The sequence below is a fragment of the Ochotona princeps genome, chromosome 10 (assembly GCF_030435755.1).
Source record: "Ochotona princeps isolate mOchPri1 chromosome 10, mOchPri1.hap1, whole genome shotgun sequence".
Taxonomy (NCBI): domain Eukaryota; kingdom Metazoa; phylum Chordata; class Mammalia; order Lagomorpha; family Ochotonidae; genus Ochotona; species Ochotona princeps.
This window is the reverse complement of record NC_080841.1, coordinates 18,118,900-18,142,958: the sequence shown is the minus strand read 5'-3', so window position 1 is coordinate 18,142,958 and position 24,059 is coordinate 18,118,900. Positions and strand designations below refer to the sequence as shown.

The 24,059-nt window shown below is 51.0% G+C and overlaps 1 protein-coding gene across 2 annotated transcripts in view; it reads left to right on the top strand.

Annotated features, from left to right (window-relative positions):
* The window catches only part of PLXNA2 (plexin A2), a 191,052-nt gene that overhangs the window by 126,182 nt on the left and 40,811 nt on the right, over positions 1 to 24,059 (top strand). For both annotated transcript variants that reach the window (XR_009246159.1, XM_004578685.3), the window contains 7 exons: positions 2,235 to 2,358; positions 4,291 to 4,444; positions 5,046 to 5,142; positions 8,063 to 8,177; positions 15,595 to 15,795; positions 17,203 to 17,299; positions 21,094 to 21,284. Coding sequence is in view for 1 of the 2 variants with exons in the window: in XM_004578685.3 (XP_004578742.2) it covers positions 2,235 to 2,358; positions 4,291 to 4,444; positions 5,046 to 5,142; positions 8,063 to 8,177; positions 15,595 to 15,795; positions 17,203 to 17,299; positions 21,094 to 21,284 (979 nt within the window). In the remaining variant the exon portion in view is untranslated. The remainder of the gene's footprint in view (positions 1 to 2,234; positions 2,359 to 4,290; positions 4,445 to 5,045; positions 5,143 to 8,062; positions 8,178 to 15,594; positions 15,796 to 17,202; positions 17,300 to 21,093; positions 21,285 to 24,059) is intronic.

Below are 24,059 nucleotides of genomic sequence, written 5' to 3'. Positions count from 1 at the left end.
CGTTGGAAACCCCGTGGCAGGGTGCCAGCCAGCCATGCATCTCCATGAAATGTGCCGGGCTTGGGGTAGAGGCGGAGGCGGAGGGCCAGGGTTCAGGGTCCTGCACAATAGCTCTTGGCTTCCAGCCTCTGCAGCAGGTGTTGGGAGGCTCGGGAAGGAGGGAGGGAGGGAGGCTTGGTGCTTCACAGATGCAAAATCTGGACTGGATTTGAGCCACGTCTCCTGGGTTCCCTGCTTGGGTTTTGGAGGGAAGCGATTTCCTCAGAAAGTTTTGCAAAAACACGCCTAGCAAAACCCACACAGCCAAGTCTATTTCCATCAGAAATGATGCTGATGCCACTCCAGCTGTTTGGCATGGGGTGGGTAGAGTACAACTCAAGTGCGCTGATGCGGTTGGCCCGGCAACCCTCAGGCTCTCTCCCCAATCTCCTAAAGCACATGAGAGCCTGTGCAAGGGCCCTGGGATCCCTAACAACGAGCAAGTGCAGCTGTACCGCTACTTCCGGAGCTCCCAGCCTGCCCTACCAATGGCTGTAGCACTTCTTACAAGTGGACACCGCCACCCTGCAGAGCAGAGGTGACCATTTATTCAACAGCAAGAACCTCTGCTTCCCCCAACTCATTCAAAGAACTCAGGATCCAGCGCCTAGTCTCCCCTCTGCCCCAGCCACCTTCCCAGCACCCTTGTCTAGGTCAGCCTTGGCTCTGAGAAAGACTGAATTCGATCAGGTCAGGGTGGTCCCACAGGTGCCCTCTGTCCCCTGAACTCCTTCCCTGCTGTTGGAGAACCTTTCCCACATCTCCAGCCCATCCCTCCCTGCACCTGTAGCAGTACCTGCCAAGAACATCAGGAGAACCAGAGTTCTGCTGTTGGCATCCACAGGTCGGTCCTTTCCTCCTCCACCAAAACCTCCCCTTTTTCCTGCCTACACCACCAGGCCTCGGTGGCAGTAATAGGGCAATCAAGAGATGTGCAACCTCCAGCTGCTCGCCCTCCCTGCGGTCCCCAGTCCTGCAAGCCCAGGGCTGAAGGAGATTGCTGGAGAGCTGCAGGCCTGTGGGGATTGGAAACCTTCTGGTCTCTCCCGTAGGCCTGGCTCTGGCAAGTGTGTTATTGTCTCCGGGGCTATTTATCTCTGTTAGGGCTGTTGCCATAAATAGTATGATAAAAAAGAGCCATTTCAGTGAGTCAATGAGATAAAGGCTGCAGTCAAGGGCTCACTTTAGAGCTATCTTAAGGATTCACTTAAACCTCAATAATTCTTTTCTTTGACAGCATTCATATTTAGATCCATTATATGCCTGGAAAGGAAGAGAGGGAGGAGTTTTGGGGAGGGGCAGGGCTGGGGTAGGAGTAGCTGCTTGCTTGTGGAATCTAGTAAGGCCCCAGTGAGCACGCCCTGGAGCACGCACTCATGCACGTTCTGCCACTCGGCAGGTGGTCAGCAGGGCACTCCCTATGTGTGTTAGGGCATCCACCTGCCACCATGGGAATAAAGAGCCTGCAGGCTGTGATGAAGATGTGAGAGGAGCAGCCACCCAGGCTTTGTGGTGGAGGCCACCCTGGCTGTGGCTCCCTGTCTGTCTCTGTCACAAGGCATTTATTTCACAACGCAAACATTTGTTTGAAATCCAACCTGTGACAGGTAGAATATCCCAGGGAACAAAACCCAGCTCCTGCCTCCAAAAGGCAGGGTCCTCTGGAGCCAGCCCACACAGGCCATCTCCTCTTTCCTCCCTTGTCCTAACCATCACCACTGTCAACCTCAGTGTAGCAAGGGCCAACGCCACTTGGCACTCATTCTAGCCTCACCCTCTTACAGCTAAGGAAATGGAGGCACAGAGACACTAAATAACTCACCCAAGAGGGCATAGCTAGAAAGTAATAGCAGTCAGGAGCTGGGCAGCCTGATTCAGCATTGGGGCCTGTGGTTGTGCTGCTGCTCCGCTAACCCTAACCCTAACCCTAAGCTGCTGCATCCTACAGCATGACCAAGGGCAGCCTGTGAACCCACTCTGCAGCCCTGTGCGAGGGATCCTCCCAGTCTGTTCTCAGCTGCCTGCCACAGAGATCACATGGGCAGCACCAAGGTCTTCTAGACAAGCCACGGGCCTCTGAGCAGTGCAGGATGATGGAGCCCAGCCTGTGGGTCCCCTCTGAGCAGTGCAGGACGACGGAGCCCAGCCCGTGGGTCCCCAGGGCCTGACCTCTTGTGGGTCTGTGTTCCTGACAGGTGCTCCCGCAGGGACAAGTGCCAGCGGGCCTGGGAACCGAATCGATTTGCTGCCAGCATCAGTCAGTGCATGAGCCTTGAGGTGCAGCCCAGCAGCATCTCCGTGTCGGAGCACAGCAGGATGGTGAGTTCCTCAGCAGGAGGTGGCCCGGAGCAGGCACCTGCACCTCTCTGCTGCTGTCACACAGCACAGCATATCTGTAAACCAGCCAGTCATTAGCTGCCCCAAGGAAATGGAAAGTTTTGCTAGGAAAACCTTTGGCAACTTGTGCTGTCAAGGCCCCAGTCCTTCCTGGAGGTGATTCCCCATTGATCTGCTTTGTGAATCTAAAATTTACCTTCAGTGACAAACACCTGTGACACAACATCATCCAAGCAGCGCGTGCTGTATTCACAATCCCCGTTTGCTGCAGCCTCTCCCAGAAGTCTACAAATTGCCTGTGTGTGTATGTGTGTGTGAAAGACCGAGAGACCAAGCCTGTGTGAAGGTATGTGTGCTTAGCGAGAATATTAAACAAATCACCCCGACTACCTATCCAGGTACCCCAAATACTGCAGGTCTCCAGGCGCTGACTCCTTCTGTATTCTGAAGGCTTATGCGTATTCCTGAATGTTAATTAGTTCATGAACCTCCAAGATTTGAATTCATTCATCCCACCAGGCGGTCTGAACTCCAGGGGAGCAGCGGGCACAAACAGGGGAGTTTGTCCCTGGTCTCTGGGCCCCATGGAAACGAAACTGGGACAGAGATTCTGCCGCAGACCACCGTGTGGGGAGGCTGGGTGACATCCACCACTGAGTCTCTGGAAAGAGATTCTGCCAGGTGCTGGTGGGAAGGCAGAGGGCTCTTGAGGTGGGCTGCTGGGGTGTCACCACCAAAAACCCGCAAGTAGCCCTTGTTACCAGAGGCAACCAGTCGTGTCCTGGACTAGTCAAACTCCATGGGCTGGGTTATGGTCACTGAGTATGAACTCATTTAAAAGCGCTGGGAACCTATATCTGCATTTTGCCCTAAACTATTTTCTCAATCAACCGTTTCATCCTGAGAGTCTGACATTTTTGCCATTCAAAGAGGGCTAGGGAGAGGGTTTTTCTGGGCAGGCACTTAGCCTAGCTATGACAATGCCTGTGTCGCATGTCAGAAGCTGGGGGCTTCAAGTCCCAGCTGCGCTTCCGATTCCAGCTTCCTGCTGATGCGCACACTGGCAAGCCACAAAACACTTGAGTTCCCACCATCCCTGTGGGAGACCTGGATTGAATTTCCAGCTCTTGGTTTGGTCCTGATCCAGTGCTGGCTGTTGCAGACATCTGGGGAGTAAACAAGTGAGCAGTGGGAGCTCTGTCTCTTCTTTGTCTCCTATACATTGTTTCAAAAATAGGAAAAAAAAAAAAAAAAGGAGGGACAACCCTGAAAAGTTTGGAAACCACTGGTCTAAATGGTTTGACTCCAGAGGCAATAGAAGACATCATCCGGCCCTTGATGGCCACTTCTCAGAGCGCTTGGGCCTTGGTGTTCCACCCCAGGGACCACAGGGGGTGTGCTAGTGACCTGAGAACTGGAGGGCCAGAGAAGCAGAAACCCCAGGGACCATGCAACCTCAACAGGCTGCCTCAGAAGGAATGACAGGCAGGGTGAGGTGCTCGCTGCTCTTCAACTGCCTGGTGACCTCCTGCTACGCCTCCAGATGGGAGGTGCCCAGCCCAGGCCTTGTGTGTGACCAACCAGCTCAGTCCATGATTCACTTCCGCGAACTCATGATGCTGTGTAGTGCTTTTCATGTGAAAGTGAGCAGGGACCCAGGTGGTTTGTCCCTTTTCCCTCCAGTGCTTGCTGAAACTGGGCAAGATAGACAACTCAACTAATAATAGTAATAAAGACCATCGATCCCGCCCAGAAGGTCACTCAGATCAGCACCCTTGCTTGATGGAGAAGGTCATGGGGTGGGGGAGGGGAGCAGGGATGAGTGAGCAAGCATGCCAGGGCAAGCCTGGAGCCTGCATTCTCTCTCTGACAGCACCATCGCCTGGCGTCTGAGCCTCTTTTCTGCCCCCACAGCTCAGCCTGGTCGTGAGTGATGCTCCCGATCTGTCTGCGGGCATCACTTGTGCCTTTGGGAATCTGACAGAGGTGGAGGGACAGGTGTCTGGAAGCCAGATCATCTGCATCTCCCCTGGGCCCAAGGATGTGCCCGTCATCCCCCTGGATCAAGGTAAGTATTTTCCAGGAGAGTCCTATGCCACAGGGGCTACCGTCCTATTATGGGGGACTGGAGGTCACAAGGACCAAGCCCAGAAGTTGCCTGACCAAACCTTTCTCTACCAGGGGTTAATGTTTGCTTATGCAACCTGTTTAGCCTACAGAGCAAAGGATTGACAGCCCAAGTTCAGAAAGAAAGAAAACCCTTGCTCCACCTTAAGTTAAGCCTGCGCAGAATGTAGCATCTTTGCAGACGATGGGCCCTTCCAGGAGTAGCAGAGGCTTCTGTCAGTTTTCAGCAGCTTCTTGCCACAGAACTGGAGCTTGAAGGCTTCCTCCCTCTTAAGTTTTGAAATTCTTCCGATAGCTGAGCATGTCTGACCACGCAAGGGACCCCATGGAGTCTCTCACTTCTTCTTTAGGGGTCACAGGGTGGGGTCTACAGGATGGGCTTCTCAGTGGCCAGAAGTCTCAGGGGAGAATAAATTGTTCTGCCATGTTCTATCATCTTCAACCCAAGAGAGCATAAGGTGGCTTTAGGATTTACCCCTCAGCTTCAGACTGTCCTGGGTCCCTAGGTTTTCACCATAGCCCCTCCTTTCTCTTGTTTCCAGACTGGTTTGGGCTAGAGCTGCAACTGAGGGCCAAGGAGACTGGGAAGATATTCGTCAGCACTGAGTTCAAGTTCTACAACTGCAGCGCCCACCAGCTGTAAGCACGTCTCTGGAAGAGTCTTGCCCTGGCCCTGGGAGGGGAGAGGGGTCAGGGAGGGCTTCCTCCCTCGGTCCCAAGCTGCTTGAGAACAGGGCTGAGGCAGTGGTCCACTCACAGCCTCCTATGAGCATGGCCCTGTGTTTGGACAGAACAAGCTGTTGAAGTGAATGGTGTCACACTACAGGATCTCTGTTGTCTGCACATCCCTGGGCCCTACCCCAGCACAGCCTATACCCAGTTCTCATCCCAGAAAAAGGCTCATGGCCCAGGAGCTGTGAGGAAAAGGTGTCCACTTTAGACCACCTGGAAGTAGTTTAGAAGGTAGAGAGACTGGCAGTGAATGGAATGTAGACATGACATCCGGACCCCGCGGACAGCGCCTGAGTCAGCCGGGCACACAGTCACAAGACTTGGGGTGAGGAGCCATGTTCCAAACTCAGCTTTCACCTTTTGAAAGAGAATGTGAAACCAGATCAACATCACCAGCGTGTGGGGGTGGGTTTCAGGCCAGCTGGGCCCACCTCACCAGCCACTTCCAGCAGCTACATGCCTACCAATTAGTGCCCACCTGCTCTGAGATCCCACACTGTGCGGGAAGCTGGTAGCATTTCCTAAGTACAAAATCAGGCCAGGAGAGGAGGAGAAAGAGCCATACTTGGTTTCTGCCCATCCTCTCTGGGAGAGAAACTGAGAAGCCTTTCCATTGAAGCTCAGAACTCATGCGACAACTGGTTGGTCTAGTAGGAGGGAGGTGCACGTCTCTACACTAGGCTGCATTAAGGGCCAGAGGACCAATGAGCCTGGACACTCAGCCAGGAAAAGGTCGACAGTAGCTCCACGCCAGAGAAAGCAGCATCTGGAATAGTCTATGGACCCATACTTCCCATCACCTAGGACAGGAAGCACCAGAGAGCTCCCCAGTAGGGAGGCACTTCTTATCTGGGGGGCCACAAGCTGTAGGCACCATGTGCTTGGCCTTCACCTCGAGGAGGGATCTATTTTCTGCTAAGCCCTAGAGAAATCTGTCGTTACTGTTTCAGTACTGTCATCGGGATTGTCATGATGTGGGTAATCTTCTGAAGCTCCAAGGCTTCTGCAGTAGCCAAGGACGAAGGCGTATCTGAGCCTCCTGGGGATAAGTCAACAGATGTGCTGAGAAGCAACACAGGATTCAAGCAACCTGGAGAATAACGGGGCAGGCTGAAAAGCGGCGCCACTGAAGTAGTTGAGGCCAGCCGCTTCCCAGCACATGCCCGCTCCAGCCAACCCTGTGTTGGCAAGCACAAGCGTCTCAGATAGACAAGCCCTCAAGCTCCTTCCCAGACTAACACAGTGGTGACAGAGCCACTTGTCTGCGAGCGCAACCTGCACCCACTGGTTGTCCAGTATGATGTCACCACTTGCAGTGATGGATTGCTACAGCAACAGCGATGCTGTCACAGGAAAAGCTGCCCCCCTTGACAGCAAACATTCCATTTTGTTACCCATGCTGTGTTGTCTTACCCTTCTCTACCGCTGACGTTCAGTTTCCACTCACTGAATTGCATTCAGTCCCTTCTTTTTAGTGTGGTAAACAGGCCCTTGGAGGATTAAGTTCTGTGGTGATGACTACAGAATTGGCTAGTGGAGGAGTCAGGTCTGGAGCACCAGTAGGTACTACTATGTACAGTTCCTTGGTTGGTTTTCATTATTTGCTTGCTGAATCACAAGATGTTAGCAAGAACCAGTCCAGTCGGGGAAAGTCCATGAAACAAAGCAACTTCAGACCTATACAGAAGGAGAGAAAAATGATCACCATGGGAAAATGAAGCACAGCTGGGTGTTTGTGCTTCATACACAGCGGCCATTGAGCCCTGGGTGGAGCCCCAACACCCAGAGGAGACAGAAGCCCACCAGGTGGCGCCAACTCGCAGATCTGGTCTGGCCCATTCCAGATAGTTCTTTTGAAAGGGGGCCAGGCAAGAAGGAAGGCCACACCCAACTTACCAGTTTATTGCTTTATAGTAGCCTGAGCACACGCAGAGAGCCAAAATAATATACACAGCCACCAGGTGAAGCCAGAGGGTAGGAGCGCACACCTTGGCAAGCAAAGCGTTGCTACACACAAATCCTGTGGCCCCATGCCTGGGTACCTGAGGGAGTGGGACAACTTCCCACTTAACACTGTTAATTTCCACCAAGCCAGTAACACAGCTGCCATGGGCCAATTGTTAACACTCTAATGTTATTTAAGAGGTTGAAATAACAGGTAATTTTAGTGCTTGAAAAAAAAAGTACATTTTGCACTGTACTTTCCAAAGCCATTTTCTAGATATTATCTCGTTTGACACTGGGCAGCCCTGTGGTGTAGATGGGAATGTTTTGTTCCAGTTAAGAAACTCCAATTCAGAGGGGTGAGTTCCTTGGTCAGGATGATCCCAGGGTGGTAGCGCAGGCAGGACTGGAAGTGGATCTGCCCAACATCTACCCCTGCGCCCTTGAGCTCAGTCTTAGAAACACTGCCATGGTGGTAAATGCTTAACTCCCCACAGTCAGGGACAAACCCTTGCTTGCAATCTCTGTGGTGTCCCTACTCCCGTGATGGCCAACTGCAACATTTTTGCCAACGTGATGTCCACCCAGTTGTGAAATTCTCATAAGCTGGCACAGACCAGTGCTAGCACACTTCCACCATGCAAGTTGTATTAATCCCCGTCAGATCTCTTTTTCTTTCCAATGCTCTGATCCTAAGAATATATTGGATAGAGAATTCACAGTTCTCAGTGCTGGGATGTATGCCAACAATCTGCCTTCCCCAGAGTGAGGCTCTGATTTAAATTCAGCCTAACAGACTTCACCATGACACCCGGCTGTCTGGGCTGCCCTTACCTTCCCTCCACGCTCTCTTCTCTGCCTCTGACTGTCTCTGTCCTCGCAGGTGCCTGTCCTGTGTCAACAGTGCCTTCCGCTGCCACTGGTGCAAGTACCGCAACCTCTGCACGCACGACCCCACCACCTGCTCCTTCCAGGAGGGCCGCATCAATATTTCAGAGGTAAGAAGCCTCAACCTGACAGGATAATGTTCCTCCTGCTCTGGGTGATCAGCCTAATGGCTTAGCCGTCTTCTTGCTCTAGCCAATTTTGGCCCTCTTGCCAGAGATTCTGCATGTTAAAAGTCCCTATTGTGATAAAGCTGAAAAAAGTCTCAGCAAATGACTCCAGGGACCGAGACTATATCAATTAGATTCCCCAGAGTGCATTCAAAACCTTGGAGGTACCTGGAGTTGAGACCCAGAGCTTGGGAGGACCATATCCACCCAACTAGATTCCATGGCTTAGAAGAGTACAGTGGAGTGCGTCTGTTCCTTGAGTCTAGCCCTTTGCTCAGCTGCAGACATTATCTAGTTCAACAGAACATTCGCTCCAGACCATTTTTTTCATGCCAATTTCTATTCCAACTCTAAAACTTGGAAAAATTCAATGATTCTTTGACTCTGATGTATAACTGGGTGGGTGGTCTTGTAAGGAAAAAAAGAGCATTAAAGTTCTGTTTTTCTATGTGATCAATGCTCCATCCCTAAAGCCTGACATTGGGGAAGCATCAAACCTTTAGTCTTCATGCCGAATATTCCACTGTTGACTGGGCTTTGGTGTTAACGTCCTTACATATTCACCGCATGTCTCAGGACAGTGAAGCCTGCTTGGCAGCCTCCCTTCCTGCGTCTACTGCTTTTCATACCCCAGGGTGGCCAGGGGCTTGGACGATTATACAGACCCTGTGTATTCAGACAAATGTATGTGTGCATATACTTAGATTTCTCTCTTGCTCCACCTTTTGGAAGATGCAGAAATGTTAACAACAACAGTGCAAGCTTTCTGGATGCCTCCCTCCTCTGACAGCAGACTGGCAAGGGTTCCTTCCTTGTTTGATTCCACAACGCCTTCTGCAGGGAAAGTTTGTACAACACATACACAAAAGAATGAATGAACCAATGACTCCTCCACCTAGATTCCATTGAGGGCAATTATGGCTTCTTGTCTAAGATTTCAGGAGAGGATGTGTCTGCATCTCCTATCTTGATTACAGTCCTGGGTGCGTCTGTGACCAAACACAAGAAAGTGGATCCCTAAAGGCTTCCCAAGTACATGTGCATTGCCTTGAATGCTGCCCAATTTTAGAAATATGTTATAATATTCAGTCAGAAAAAAACGGAATTTTCCCAGCTTGAAAGGCAGAGGCTGAGATGGTGCCTACAAGTGTCAAGGAAGGCAGTTGCATCTGCATCCTGTGTCCAGCACCCCAAGAGCCTATCAGGAAAGAACTGTCTCCTGGCTACTTGCTGTGCCCTGACACAATTGGAGTGAAAGCACTGCAGTGGTTTTAGTGGACACGGGCTATTCATCGCAGCCCAATTCCATACAAGGATATGAGAATGCTTTGGGGCCAGCCTTCTCATTCTGAGGAAAGGGCCTGAGAGCCCAGCTTGGGAAGCAGCCAGGCTAAGGGGGACACACCAGGCCAAGAAGGGCAGCAGGCCCAGGATGTGTGGGCAGAGGCACAGGCCGGACAGAGAAAGTTTGTGATAGATGAGCCCAGAACCTGGCTGTCCCATCGCCATGTCTAAGTCCCGAGTTCCTTATGATAATCAGGGCAGGATGACCCCAGAGGGCAGAGATACTATGAAGCATCTGTCTAAAAGGAAGAGGCAGCCTCACTTTCTCCCAAGGCCACCCACCTCAGGCAAAATGAAACCTGTAACTAAAGCGAGGGTGCAGGGTGTTGCTGGCCACCTCTCTGGGAGCCAGACATGTCACCTGTATGGGGCGCAAGGGGAGACAGCAGGCATAGCCCCATAGAGCTGATCGCAGGCAAGGCCTTGCCTTGAGTTCCTTCGCACCATTTGGAAGTGGCTAAAACACAGTTCCCTCTTGGCCAGAATGAGCAGGACGGAAAGTCTGAGAGCTGGGCCAGAGGGGAGCCATGCTTTCCTGGGACTTGGGGTAAAAGTTCTTTCAGGGGAACCCAGAGACTTCCTGTATCCTGCTTTCATTCTCTGTCCTTGATGCCTGCATCTTGGTCCCTGTGTCACCGAGTCTCCCTGAGTGGAACTGGGGTGGATGGGTACCTTCCTGTGCACTGGGTCCTGACATGGCCCCAGAACGTAGCTTTCTGGAGGGTGGTGAGGGAAGCCCAGACTCCATCCAGAAAGAAGGAGAAGCAGTGTGAATCCACGGCAGGGTTGCTATGGCTGCTGCCTTGGCTGCCTAAGACACTACCTTAGTGCTCCAGCACAGCCTCCTACACATCCCTTGCCAGCAAGTAGCCCCCAGACGCTGTTCTTCCCACCCAAACTTTGCTGGGAACCCCCCACTTCTGCAAATTTAAGGAAAAGCAGAAGTGTATGCGCCCAGTATGGATAAGGTTTCCCCCATTTTTTCCCAGCTGATGTCTTGATGATATTTGAGGGGCTGGAAATGCATTTGCTCTCTCTTTGTGGTGGGGAGGGGTCCCCAAAAGATCTCTTACATTTCCAATAAGCCTTTCCCCAACTCTGAATCAAAAGCTTCTGCCAGCTCCATCAATTAATAATACAAGAACATTAATGTATCACACACTTGTCATTCTCTCACATGTGGCAGGTGTTCTCAAAGTGGGAACACAGGGATCTGCCACATCTGGGAACTCCTTGCAAATTCAAACTCTTGGACTGTGGCCCAGATGGGACTAAAGACTTAGAAGCCCTAACGCGTGGCAAGCCAGTTAACACTCACTTCAGCCCTGCAGTTTCACATCATTCTGCTTGACACCTGAAATAACTAAGATGATACAATTTTTTATTTATGTTTTTTTTGCCTAAGGCCACAGATAACTTAGGTATCCCAAAAAAGCTGAATGTAGATTCCTTTCCATAGCAAATCAGTACCCAGGAATGTGTGTGTCTCAGCCATACTCACACATGCAGGCACGACCTCAATCTGGCTCTTTCTTTTTGACCATGAGGGTTCAGAGTGTGGCCAGACTTGTCTCCATAAATAATGAAACTGTCTGTGGGAAGATGGGTCATCAGTGCCATACCAAGATTAAAAAACAAAACAAAACAAAAAACCACCAGGCCTGACCAGAAACAACTGTGTTAGAGTCCTGCTATTCTGAAATACCAAATGTGCTTGTCATTAACATTTACTGAATGTTTATCACAGATGCAGCACGTATGTCTCCTTGAAGAGCTATAGATAAACACCATTTATTCTCCACCATTCTATGAGGTGGTTTCCAGTACAGATTAGCAAACCAAGGCTCTCCGATAAGTTAAACAGTTTCCCTATGATAATCAGATAAATGCAGAAATCAGGCTTCACACTCCGTGTTCCAAGGTGGCTTTGGCCAGCTTGGGGTCTGATCCTGCTTTCACACATGCAAATGCAAACATGTGAGAAACATGCAGCAATAATATTAACACGTGTTAATCCAGGTTATGATTACTTACGGGTCCTGAATCATGCCATCTAGGGTATTCTGGGCTCTGGCTTACATGATGAAACTGGATTTCTCTGGAACAACCTCTTGAGCCTGGTAAGACAGTAGGCTGGTCCCTTCTACCACTCAGCGCACAGCTCACCTCTGGCGGGGCACGCCCACCCCCAGGTCCCTGCTTCCCTTGGCCAGCTCAGGCTGCTGTGTGTTCTTTGCAAGCTGATGCGCACGGGGGTACACACAGCTGTCAGCTTTGAAAGCCCCTTCTTTCTCCATGGCTAAATCAGGCCTAGTGAGATGTAGATGCGTAAATAGCTTCTTTACACCGTGTCCCAGCGGAAAGATAGAACCAAAGAAATCCGATTAGCTTCCCAAGAGGCTGGTTGCTCTCTCTCTCTCTCTCTTTGAAGTCCGGTGAGTGAAGATAATGTCGTTTCCACATGGGAAGTTGAGTCAGAGTGCTCAAAGGTCCCCTCCGCACAGAAGGCTGGCAGGGCAAAGCCAGGCCAAAGGGACAGTGTGGCCCCCACACACCAGGGTCCCTGCCCACCCATGTGGTCGTGCTTCCTGCTCCCCAGCCTCCCAAGCAGGAGGTGATCCTGCCTCATTCGGCTCCGAGACAGAGAAGAAATAGGACGAGCTGGGTGCCGTGAGACTCTGAAGGTCAGTAGGCATCAGTATTTTGAGATATGGAGGAGGAGCGTCTAGTGCTGACTTTCCTTCTTGTTTGAATAAGAACTGAGTGAAGGCAAGTGTGTGTAGAAGCACATGGTTTGGCAATGGTTTCATTGTCATCTCCGAATAAACCCATCAGCTTCCTCCAACCCCAGAGGTATATCAGTTGCAACAACCTGGCAGTCCCTCTGAGCTACCTTGACATCTCCAACCAAAGGTCATTGCCTTTTCAGTAACGTGCCTCCCAGGACCATCTCACAGTGCCCTCCTGGTTCTGTGCCCTCCTGCTCCCCAAGACAAGGTGGAGGGGCGGCACCCAGGACACCAAATATTTCTTTCTTTTGCCTCGGATAGTAGACTGGAAGGAAGAGTTCAGTTCTGCCTGACGTGGGAGCAATAGGCAGACAAAGCACAACTTGGTCTCCTGGGACCATCTCGGAGCCTGCTTAGGCAACAAGGCCTTCGTGAGCATTGTCCATGACCCGACTTCCAAAAAGGCCTGCAACAGCAGACACTGAAAGATTTTTCTAAAACCCTAACAAATATTCACAAAGTGTGCATGTGTGTGTACGTATATATATTCAAATACACACACATACACTTATAGTCTTCTCTTGTATCCATGGGAAATTGGTTCTAAGAGCCCCCACAGACACCACAATTCATAGATGCTCAAATCCCCCATACTAGGATGATTTAAAGAGTTCTTAGAAAACACACATTTTCTTTCAATTCCATTTTCCATGAACTGCTCAACGTCCCTTTGCATAAAATGATGCCATGTTTACAAATAGCCTACATAATCTTCTCATGTAGTTTAAATCATCTATAGATTACTTATATGCCTAATAATATGTAAATGTGATGTAAATAGCTGTTAGACTGCATTGTGGAGGGAATAATAGCCCCCCAAAATGTCTAGATGTGTTCAGTATTCAGGACAGAGATAATTTTTTAGTATCTTCGTTCTGCATTTGCTTGAATTCATGGGTTTAGAACCCTTGGAAAGAGTTGGCCAACTGTACTTTTTTCTTCATCAAAATTAAAAGGACTCTACAACCTTGTTTACTAGCTCAAGACATCATACATTCCAAAGCACATGGTTAAGACCTTAATACCGAACTCTGAAATTTTTCTCTGAGCTCATTAGAGATGAGAAACAAATGCGCATCACTTGCAAGACATCAACTGGGAAAGGGTCTTAAAATCTGTTCTCCCTCCCTCTCTCTCTCTCTCTCTCTCTCTCTCTGTCTCTCTCTCTCTCTCTCTTTTACACACACACCCTATTATTCCTTGCATTATTTCTATCTAAATTGAAATTCTGACTTAGTAGATTCACTTGGGATTTTTTTTTTCACCACTAACAGGAAGAGGCATCTCCTTTTCCATGGGTTGCCTGGGTTTCCCTAAAGTGGCATTCATTTTTTTTCTTAGCTATAAATATATGAAAGACCCTGTCAGGAGTGCCTGCAGGGGATATAAGTTCAAGTGCAGTAGAGAGCCCAGTTGATGAATTGGCAGCCTGTGTGACTGACTGACTCCTGAACAGGGACCCAGCTGCTCTCCCGCGGCTCCGAGGTCCCATCTCTAGGAAGTGCTGCCTGCTTGCCTCCCTGCCTGGGGCCCTCACTGGTGGTTGGCTGGCAGAGAAGGAAGGCACCTGGAGCTCCAAGGGTAGGGGTATGTAGATCCCCTGCAGGGAGATTTCTACAGAAAAATCTCTCTGGATCCAACTCTCCGTTAAACACTCCACATGCCTTACTAGATGGGGCAATCATGTGACTTTGGACAAAGATCATTTTCACACCCACTTTGAAGGATCAGAACCTTTCCCAGGACTCTGGCTGCAGGGTCGCAGAGGGTGGGGCTCTACCCTCATCTCCAAGTGTCCTCAAAGGTGCAACTAAAGTAAAAAGTGCTTGGCTTCATCAGCTGGACTCCCTTTTCTCTGTCTACCCTCTCGCAATGGCGGAGCATCCACAACATGCAGGAACCAAGGTGAAGACTGAGAGTGGGCAGGTGGGCTCGTCCTCCAGAAACCCCACAGCCAAGAAAGGAAGGAACTCAAAAAGTGGCAGTTCTGGGACCCCCATCACACGTCCTGAGCCAGGGCCCTGAGATGGCACTCCCTACAGAGACTAAGAGAGTGTGAAAGCTGACCAGGAGGCAGCCAGCAAGGCAGGGGCAAGGACCAGCCAGGAGGACAAGAAGAATCAGTGACAGGAGTGTCAGGGAGAGAACACTCCAGGAGGGCCACAGCTAGGTGCAGCCAGAGAAGCGGCACATCACAACTCCTGGGCCTGACGCAGGTGAAGAAATGGGCAGGGCCAGGGGGTGCAGCCAGAGGCCCAGAGAACAAGTTTAGGCTGAAGGGCTGGCCCAAATTCAGGCCCAGACTATATGCCATTGCTCAGCATTACCCAGGTTGTACAAGACTTCCGATGGGGATTGCCCCAGCATTGGGAAAGGGTCAGAGACCATCCCATACCTCAACAGTTCCAGGGGTCAATGGCTCCTGGGAGAGCTCCGCTGGCTGATCCTCTGAGATGGCAACAGTGGCCAGAGCTGGTGGCTTCCAGGCCTCGAGGCAAGGGACTACTGGGTACAGTTCTCCTAAGGAGATTAGAGCCCTGTGACTGGGAGTTTGATGTCTTCTGAAGGAGCTGCATCCAAGCATAAAAATAAAGACCACCAACCCTTTCTTTCTCACTCCTTCCCCTGTGCCGTCCTTCCCACAGCTCCTCCCAACCAAGACTTTCCTGTCTGGGTTTTGTTTTCCAAAGCAACAGGGCATTCACGCAGGGCCTGGTAATGAAATGAGATAAAAAGCCAGAGCAAGTATGGGGAGCATTGCCTGGAGGATTTGATCCACGTCCGGAAAACCCAGCTCAGCTGGAGCCGGGAAGCTGACGCTGCCGATAACGGGACGCCTCGGGCCCTGGACACTGGGGCACTGCAAGAGTCTGAATAGCTGGAGTTGGGAGACCAGATGGCACGGGGAGGGGGGTGCCAGGGCTGGGGACACACCGAGGCACTCGTATCCGATATCACAAGAGACAGAGTCAGCGGCACACCACGTCAGAGCTTGAAAGCTAATTCCAGAATTGCATTACACACAGCAGATCCAGGACAACCCATGTAGTTGCATGAGAAAAATGCTTTTTTCCCACCGATGCAATGTGACCCTTCAACCAAGGGACACCTTTGTGGTGGACAGCCCACCTGAGCATCAGAGGGCATGTCCATATCCTGGCTCAAGGAGGGAAAGGTCTGAGCCAAGGACAGACCCAACCTCTCTGCTCGCCTCCCTTGCCCCACAGGATTGTCCCCAGCTGGTGCCCACGGAGGAGATTCTGATTCCAGTCGGGGAGGTGAAGCCCATCACGCTGAAGGCTCGAAATCTGCCGCAGCCCCAGTCTGGCCAGCGAGGATACGAGTGCGTCCTGAACATCCAAGGCGCCGTGCACCGAGTCCCTGCTCTGCGCTTCAACAGCTCCAGTGTCCAGTGCCAGAACAGCTCGGTAAGAGAGCCTGGGGCAGCCCTTCACTCACACCCAGGCCATGGCCTCAGCCTCGCCAGCCTCAGCTCCTGGATGCTTCTGGGCCCACAGGCTGACAGTAGAGACCCAGGGAACAGAGAATCAAGCGGCCTGGCATTGATGGTGCTAACCAGAGCAGGGCAGGTGAACAGCAAAGCCAAGAGCCTGGTACCCCTTCTGGAACTTCACAAGTGCCCTTGGGCCTGGGTGAAACCCCAGCCTGACCGGGACACCCCCGCAGGGGCCAGTGCACCCCCTCACTCTGCAGGGTGTGAACAAAGGAGAGGGCATGACCAGGAGGAAAACCAGGTTCCAGAGGGGTGGAAGTGGAGTGGGGCAGAGAGAGGAGCCGGTGGATCCCAGAGCAATAAGGGTTAACCCAATCCCGGAAGGCAGAAAGAGAATGTGAGGTGTTTAATTATAATACCAGCCCAGAGGAGATCTTTTTATCTGGCAACTCCCTGTCTCTGACTGTGGGGGGTCAGCTCGGGATGGAGGGAGATGGGGGGAGGGGGCGCCACCTTGACAAAGGTGTTGAGGGAAGCTAATTCAACCAGGAGAGATAAAGGGAATCTGGGCCTCTTATCAGGGAGCTGTCAGATTCCGGGGTCACAGGCGCTTGATAGAATTTGTAATCGGTGGAAGGGCGCCAGGCAGGAGGAAAAGGCAGGATGAGAAAGCAACGCAAGTAACAAAGGGAGGGCGGCTAGGGAGGGCTGGGGGTCTGGGGTGGGGGTGGGGGTAGGCATGACATCCCTCTAGAGCTAAGTGGCAGAGCTGTCCACATGAGGGGCATTCCCAGGGGTCTCTGTGCCACATGAGGACTGGGCACCAAACAGAGCATGCTCCTCTATGGGGCCCTGACCAGAGCAGCTAGGGAAGAGCCCTCAAAACCTGGTCAACCAGCCACCGGACTGCCCTGCAGGGCTACAAGGAGGAAGGGCCTTGACGTTCTGGAGAGACTGAAGTTGCCTGAACAGCTGGCTGCACGGTAGCTCCTGACAGGTGCCATGCTCTGGAGTGCAGGTGGCGAGCCTGGGGACAGAGAGACTAGGGAGTGAAGGCTGAGGGATGCTGGGGAGGACACCTGGGGAAAATGAATCTGAGCAAGCATAGAGTTCCTTATGCATACGGACTCAACCAAGGTGTGCAGAGGGGCTTAAGCAGGTGTCTGCTGACAGGTGGATTTGAAGATGGCTGTAGGAGACTGCAGAAGTGAATTTGGATCAGATTATGAGATGCACTGAAGGCCAAGCTGGACGATTGGGTGGGAACCTGGTGGCATGAGTGACAGTAGGGGTGTCTCAGGATCCCATAAGTGGCACAGTCAGGGTCCTCTGCACCCCAGGTATATTGTGAGAGCCAGTGTTTCCACCCCTGTCCCTGCAGTACCAGTATGACGGGATGGAAATCAGCAACCTGGCCGTGGACTTTGCTGTGGTGTGGAATGGTAATTTTATCATTGACAACCCTCAGGACCTGAAAGGTAAGCGGCTACTTCCGGGTAGCAGTTTGATCTTCCCACGACCCCGCGAGAGACTGGGGCTGCAGGGATCAGAGCTGAGAGGCTGCTGTGCCATGAATAATACACTCCCTCTGTCTGTGGAACTCTTCAGAGGAGCCCCATGCAACACTTGGAGCCATCAAAGGAGCTCTGTTTTATTATATCCAGAGCATCCACGGGCAGCTGCCACCAGCCCCTCCCTGCCTTGCTTTGGGCTCCTGTCGACTTTGAAGCTGCAGCAGAGCCTGACCTAGGAGGAGAATGGGCAGGAACATCCCGCCGGGCACCCTGGAAATAGACATTGTTTCCATGCAGGCTCCTGTCCTTCTGTCCTTGGCCCTGGTCACGGCCGCTGTTCTCCTGGTCTTGGGGTGAGGCGGGGGGAGGAACCACCAGATCAACTCTGGCTCCCATGTGGAACAGGAATGCTCAGGCAGGGAGCTGGCCCGGAGCAGGAGCCATGAGCCACACAACCTGTACCCATGGTCCTATGCACACCCCCGGGAGCTGCTCTCCAGGGCTAGTGGTCCAGCCCAGGGCAGACACCAAGAGTCCATCCACCCCACTTTCCAGAAGGGCAAAATGACTCTCCACCAACAAGCATTCACCTCCAGCCAGGTTTGAGATGCATTCATTTTGCCAGTGGGTAATGTATGTGTTTCCGTTTTGTGGCAAGAGAAACTGAACCTCCAAGAAGTCAAACCATGGACCGGTACTGGAACCCAGGCAGTCTGGCATCAAAGCTCATACGCAGACAGTCCCACCATGGTGAGGCCTCACTGCTCAGGCCACCATGGGACACGGGGATCTTTTAGAAGTTGGTGAAACAGTGGAATCAAAACACAAACTTATTTTAGTGCAAAACATTCCAAAACTATGCCTAATCATTTTTTTGTGATGCACACTTCCCGCAAGCTTTGTAGAGACCTCATCATACACCGCTGTCCCCTTCTCCCACCAGCAGCCAGTCATTTCTTACATTTAAGCAAATGGACCATCTTCAGCCCCTGCTCCCAGCTGAGGGTCACCCCAGGCACAGAGGAAGGGGCCAAGTTCCAGGGTCTGCAACTCTCAGTGTCTTTGGGGCTGCAGTTCCCTGTCCCAGATGCTGCCATTAAAGTCAGTGCTGTATGGAGCAGGCACTTGGCTCTGAGTTGAAGGTGTTGTTTGGAATGCCCAAACCTCATACCAGAATGCGCAGGTTCAAGTACTGGTTCCCATCCCAATCTCAGTTTCCTGTTGATACAAACCCCAGGAGGAGACATCAAGTGATGGCTCAAATACCTGGGTTCCTGCTTGTCCCCATGAGAGCTGGATTGAGTTCCAGGCCCCCAGGTGCTTGAGAAGTGAACCAGTGGATGGGAGATCTTCTCCGTCTCTCAGATAAAATTAAAAAAAAAAAAATAGGAATGAATTCCTACTCAAAGAGGAAAAATAAATGGGCCGTTTTTTTTTTTTCCTACTTCTCCTCTTATACAGTGCCCATTTTCTCACTGCTGGAGAGGCAGGAGACACCTTCCCTGCTAGGATTTTGGCTGTGTGGATATCACAGCAAGAAGCAGCCACGTCAGGCTGTGGCATCCAAGCCTTCTTTGGGACTCTAGATGTTTCCCAAGCTCCCCAAGGGCATAGGCAGCACTGGTTTGCACCTAACTCCACTCAGGTTCCAGTACTCCTGGAGACTGAGCCCAGTGTTAGGTACAAGGGTCATTGGGTTCTAGAACCTAGCACACATGGATTCATTTGCTGTTGCTTCCACTTGTAGCAGAGTGAGCACTGAATATCACCCCTCTTCCCCTCCTAGTGTCCAAGTCTGAAAGTGGGAGGGAAGGATACCCAAGACTCAGGGTTGGCCTGATTTTCCAATGAGCTCATGCCTTGGCCAGCTGGGAGGGCGTGTCTGTGCTTATGAGTATTTATGAGTGCTAGGTGTGTAATTGTCAGGGTCAGCTTCCCACTGCCTGCCCTCCACCTGAGGAAGCCAAGGGCACAGGGAAGTTTAAACCTGAACCTTGCAGCTGAGGCTGAGGGATGCTGGACTCAGCAAGGGGGCAGAATGAGGACCGATGGGAGAATCAAAGCATGACCCTTCTGCAGGGCACACACCTGCCCTCCAGCACAGAGGTCCTAAACACCAGCTGATCCTGAACACTTAAGTCAGCTTGACTGTAAGAGCTGGAAGGTTATTTTCGGAGTGCAACTGTTGTCCTGTGCCAGTGGAAGAGGGTTCTTGGACCCCCTATGGATGCTGAAATCTGCAGATGCTCAAGTCCCTGATATAAAATAGTGTTGTCTTCATACACCCTACACACATGCTTCCACTCATCATAACTCTGCTCTGCGTTAGTTATAATCCCACTACAGTGCAAATGCCTTATTAGTAGTTAATACTGTATTATTCAAGGATTAATAACTAGGAGGCAAATCCATATGTGTTTAATACAGATGCCGTTTTAAGAGATTTATTTATTTTATTTGAAAGGCAGATTTTCAGAGAGATAAAAAGAGACAGAGAAAGAGCTCTTCCATCTACTGCTTCACTCCCCAGATGGCTACAATGGTCAGGACTGGGCCAAGCCCAAGCCAGGAGCCCAGAACTCCATTCAGGTCTCCCACATGGGTTGCAGGGGCTATCATGGACTGTTTTCCCAAGGGAGCTGGACAGGAGGTAGAGCAGCAGGACACAAAGCAGTGCCCATATGAGATGCCAGCATTGCTAGTATTAGCATTACTGCTGTACCACCACGCCAACCCCACAGGTGCCATTTTTAAAGAATGTTTTCGGTATGTGGTTGGTCAAGTCCATGGATGCAGCAGCTGGGGATACAGAGGACTGACTGCTCTGCTTCAGGAGAATTCTTTTAGGACCAAACTGTCGCTGGCAGGGATCTAAGCCCTGGGCTCACACAGCCCAGATCCCTTGGTTGCCTCGATCTATCAAGACCTTTAGGTTAGTAGGGAGCAAAATCAAAGGCTAGAAGTTTATAGGTGTGAGATGTTACCATTGTGGTCAGTTTATTGCCTCCTTCCAACAGGGGCTGTGAACACATTCTCCTCCCTTTGCTTTATCAGCAGTGCCTCCCATTTAGAGGTATTTGAACTTTGGTGAAGTCCAAGCTGACTGGTGTCTCAGACCCATGTTTCAAGCAAGCTCACTGTCTTCTCACTGCCTAGTGTCTAGCAGCCCAGGGAGCTGGGATTGCCAGATTCTGTTCTGGAGTACTTAGTTTAGTAAACTGTCCTAGTTGTGACATCTCTGGGCCTCGTTTCTGCCTGCACTTGGGAAATTAGCCCTCATCCCTGGTGATGAAAGCCATAGGTGCAAGTAGGAGAGACACCCATGGAAAGAATAAGCAGCTAGAGCTCAAAGGAAAGGTAATAAGCATGCATAGTGCATCAGAGACGTTACAGACACTGTGCTAAGCACTTACTATACAGCTTCTCATTCAAACCTCCCCTGAAACAATTATCTCCATGTTGGAGAATAGGTACGCATGGTTCAAGGAGGTTAAATACTTTGTCACACCACAGGGAAGCCACAATTAAAGCCTGAATCTGATTCAGTTGGGAGCCAGAACTCTTAAATAATAATATTTTCTGCCGTGCCTTTCAATGACTGCTAAGAGGCTCGATTTACCAGTTCCCCAACAGTTAGCCTAGCAAGCATAATGAGGATGAGCGGAGTTATCCATGCTGGGGCCAGTATCTGTTGCCAGGAGAGGATGCATTGGGAGCAGGCTCTCCAAACCCACCTGTGATGGCTCCTGTCTTTGCAGTCCATCTCTACAAGTGTGCAGCCCAGCGGGAGAGCTGTGGCCTCTGCCTCAAGGCCGACAGGAAGTTTGAGTGTGGCTGGTGCAGCGGCGAGCGTAGGTGCACCCTCCAGCAGCACTGTTCCAGCCCCTCCAACCCTTGGCTTGACTGGTCCAGCCACAATGTCAAGTGCTCCAACCCCCAAATCACAGAGGTGAGTTCTCCAGCTTTCCAGAGTGGGACCAGCTGGCCTAGAGCTAATTCCAGGGCAATGGAAGGGATGTGCAAGTTGAGCTTTTGTGGGTGAATTCTTGAGATAAAGTGTATTAAATGTGGAGATATTGAGGGTCCAGTGTGTGTGTGTGTGTGTGTGTGTGTGTGTGTGTGTGTGTGTGTTTCTGGGTGGCCACTGTTCAGCATAAGCAGCAGTGCATGGAGTGGATCACATGTGTCAACATACATACATATCTGCACACATGTGCACACGATGAAGGAGGCAGGGACAAGCTGGTCTCTGCCAGTCTGGCTGAGTCAGTGGGGACAAGAAATCAGCTTCATAGTGGGTGAAGAACTTCATAAATTAGGTTTTGCTTTTCTTAGCAGAAATGTGATTTGGGGAGCTACAATTAGCTCAAAGTTGCAATGCTGACAAATGGAATAAAAAGGTAAAGGCAGGTATGACATTAGCCACCGTGCCATTTCTCAGGATTTGCTCTGTGTCCTAATTTGTGCATTTTAATGGGAACAAATAAGCAGTTAATTATCCCGGGGAAAAATGATGTTCCCCAAAGCAGCAATGTGCTGGGGAAGATGGGGAGATGATGTGGATGTGAATGCAGCTGCTTAAAAGTGGACTGGTGAAGGGAGCGGGACTTCCTGAAGGTTGGTGACACTGTGTACCCATCGCTGTTCAACGACTCTCACTTGCACTTTGGAACCAATTGCACATCATTTACCAGGACCAGGAATGCAGGCCGCAGCAGGTCACAGCTAGAGATGCGAGTGGTCTGCAGAGCTCAGAAAGCAGGCAGGGCCCCTCCTTCAGCCTCTCCCTCCAGCTACCCTGCCGCTTTCCCAGCCACATTTTCTCCGCTAGCCAAAGAAAGCAACTGTGGTTCCAGGCTGCGGCACAAAGTATTGCGAAACATCTAGAGCATTCCCTTAATCATATCAAAGCTTCAGATCAGTCACAGAAACAACCTTCCCGAGCACATGGGTATTGTTAACCTACAGATGGGCTATTTGAAGAGAGAGAAATTATTTCTTCAATGGGCTTGGCACCCTTGTGTTTAATTCTCACCACAACTGTGGGAAGGAAGTCGGCTCACCTCCCTCATAGAGATGAAGATGAGACTTGGAGAAATTGACTGACATGTGCAAATCCACACAGCTGATGAGCGGCAGAGCCGGTCTCTGCACTCATATTTGTGGAGCAATTTTTAAGTTCTCTGTACTTTGCCCACATACCGCAAAACCAAAAGTGGCAATTCTCCTCCTTAGTATCCACACCCTGCCTGGCAAGTGTAGATCACATCGTTTTATCCTGTCCCCAGGAAAGAGCAGCATCACAGGACACTGCTCCGTCCTCATTCATTCATGCAGGAGGGTGTTGGTCCAGTGTGATGTTGCCCCTCCGAGACTGGGCTGTGTCAGGCCCCTGAGGCTCTTGGAGATGGCCAGTGATGAAGCCTGCTGGCTCTGCCCTGTGCCTTCATCTCAGGGGAAGGAAGTGTGTGAAGGGGCTGCTGGGGTGCCCCAGTCTCTGCCTCCAGAGAACTGGCTTCCTGAGCCTTCCAGACTCTGTACCTTCTACTGGTTCTAGTGATTTTCTAGCAGCTACTGGCCTGACAACTTGACAGTGTTCTGAAATTCTTGCCACTGCTAATGTTGATCCCTGTGCCGCTCAGCACCTATGGTGTCAGGAAGCTCTAGTTAGGCAGGGACTCCCTTCCCTGGGCACCCCCACCTCCGCCTAGCCCCACCGTCTGCTTCCTGGCTGGCTGATGCCCCTTCCCAACACCAGGGACTGGCTTCTCCCTGGGAACTCTGCCTCCTGCTCTCCTGCTCTCTTGCTCACTGACCGGGGACTGCCCGGCTGCTCCCTTCACAGAGGACACCCAAGCTGTGGGAGGCTAATTAACCCCCTGAGGTAATTAGGCTATAATTGATGTTCCCAGTGAAGAGAGCAGCAGCAGCCCGAGGTCCCAAGCTTTGCCTTGATGATTTTCATGTCAGAAGCAGATGAGAAATGAAACAGCCTGTGGGGAATAGGGGAGACAAATCCATACTGTGTCCCAAGCCTGCAGGGGGACTGTGGTCAGAACCTGGCAGGGTGGAGTGGGAGGAGTTGGAGAGCACCAGGTCTGGAAGGTTCCAGTCACCATCAGCTGGAGTATTTGCCTACAGTTTGACCATCCCGTCTCCATACCGTCCTCCTTTCTCCCTAAAAGGTATTTTCTGTGTCTTTAACTTTGCACTTTTGAAATAATTTCAGACTTATCAAAAGGTACAAAAATAGTACAAAGACTGTTCCTATATCCTTCACCCAAGTTTTCCAAAGTTAACATTTTACATAATCATGGTTTAATGATCAGAATCAGGATAGAATGACACCATCTAATAGACACAACTTGTTACTGTTTCCCCCACGGCTCATGGATATCCTGTTTCCAGTGCAGGAGCCAGCCTGGGGTCCCACTTGGGTGATCTCCTGTGGTCTCTCTTGTCCTTGAATCCCTGGCCTGTTTTGGCCTTCCATGATCTTCACACTGCTAAGGCTGGTTACTTTGGGTATGTCTGAGGATACCCCATGATTAAATTCAGGTTGTATATTTTTAGTAAGAAATTCTAAAAATAGTATGGATCGTGCCGAGAGGGCACAGGAGTCACCCTGAAGGGAAGCCCAGTGGCCACATCTGGAGGAAAGCACAGCATGAATAAAGTGCAGGACTCCACGGTTCTGATTGGTACAGATAAGTAGGTAAGCAAG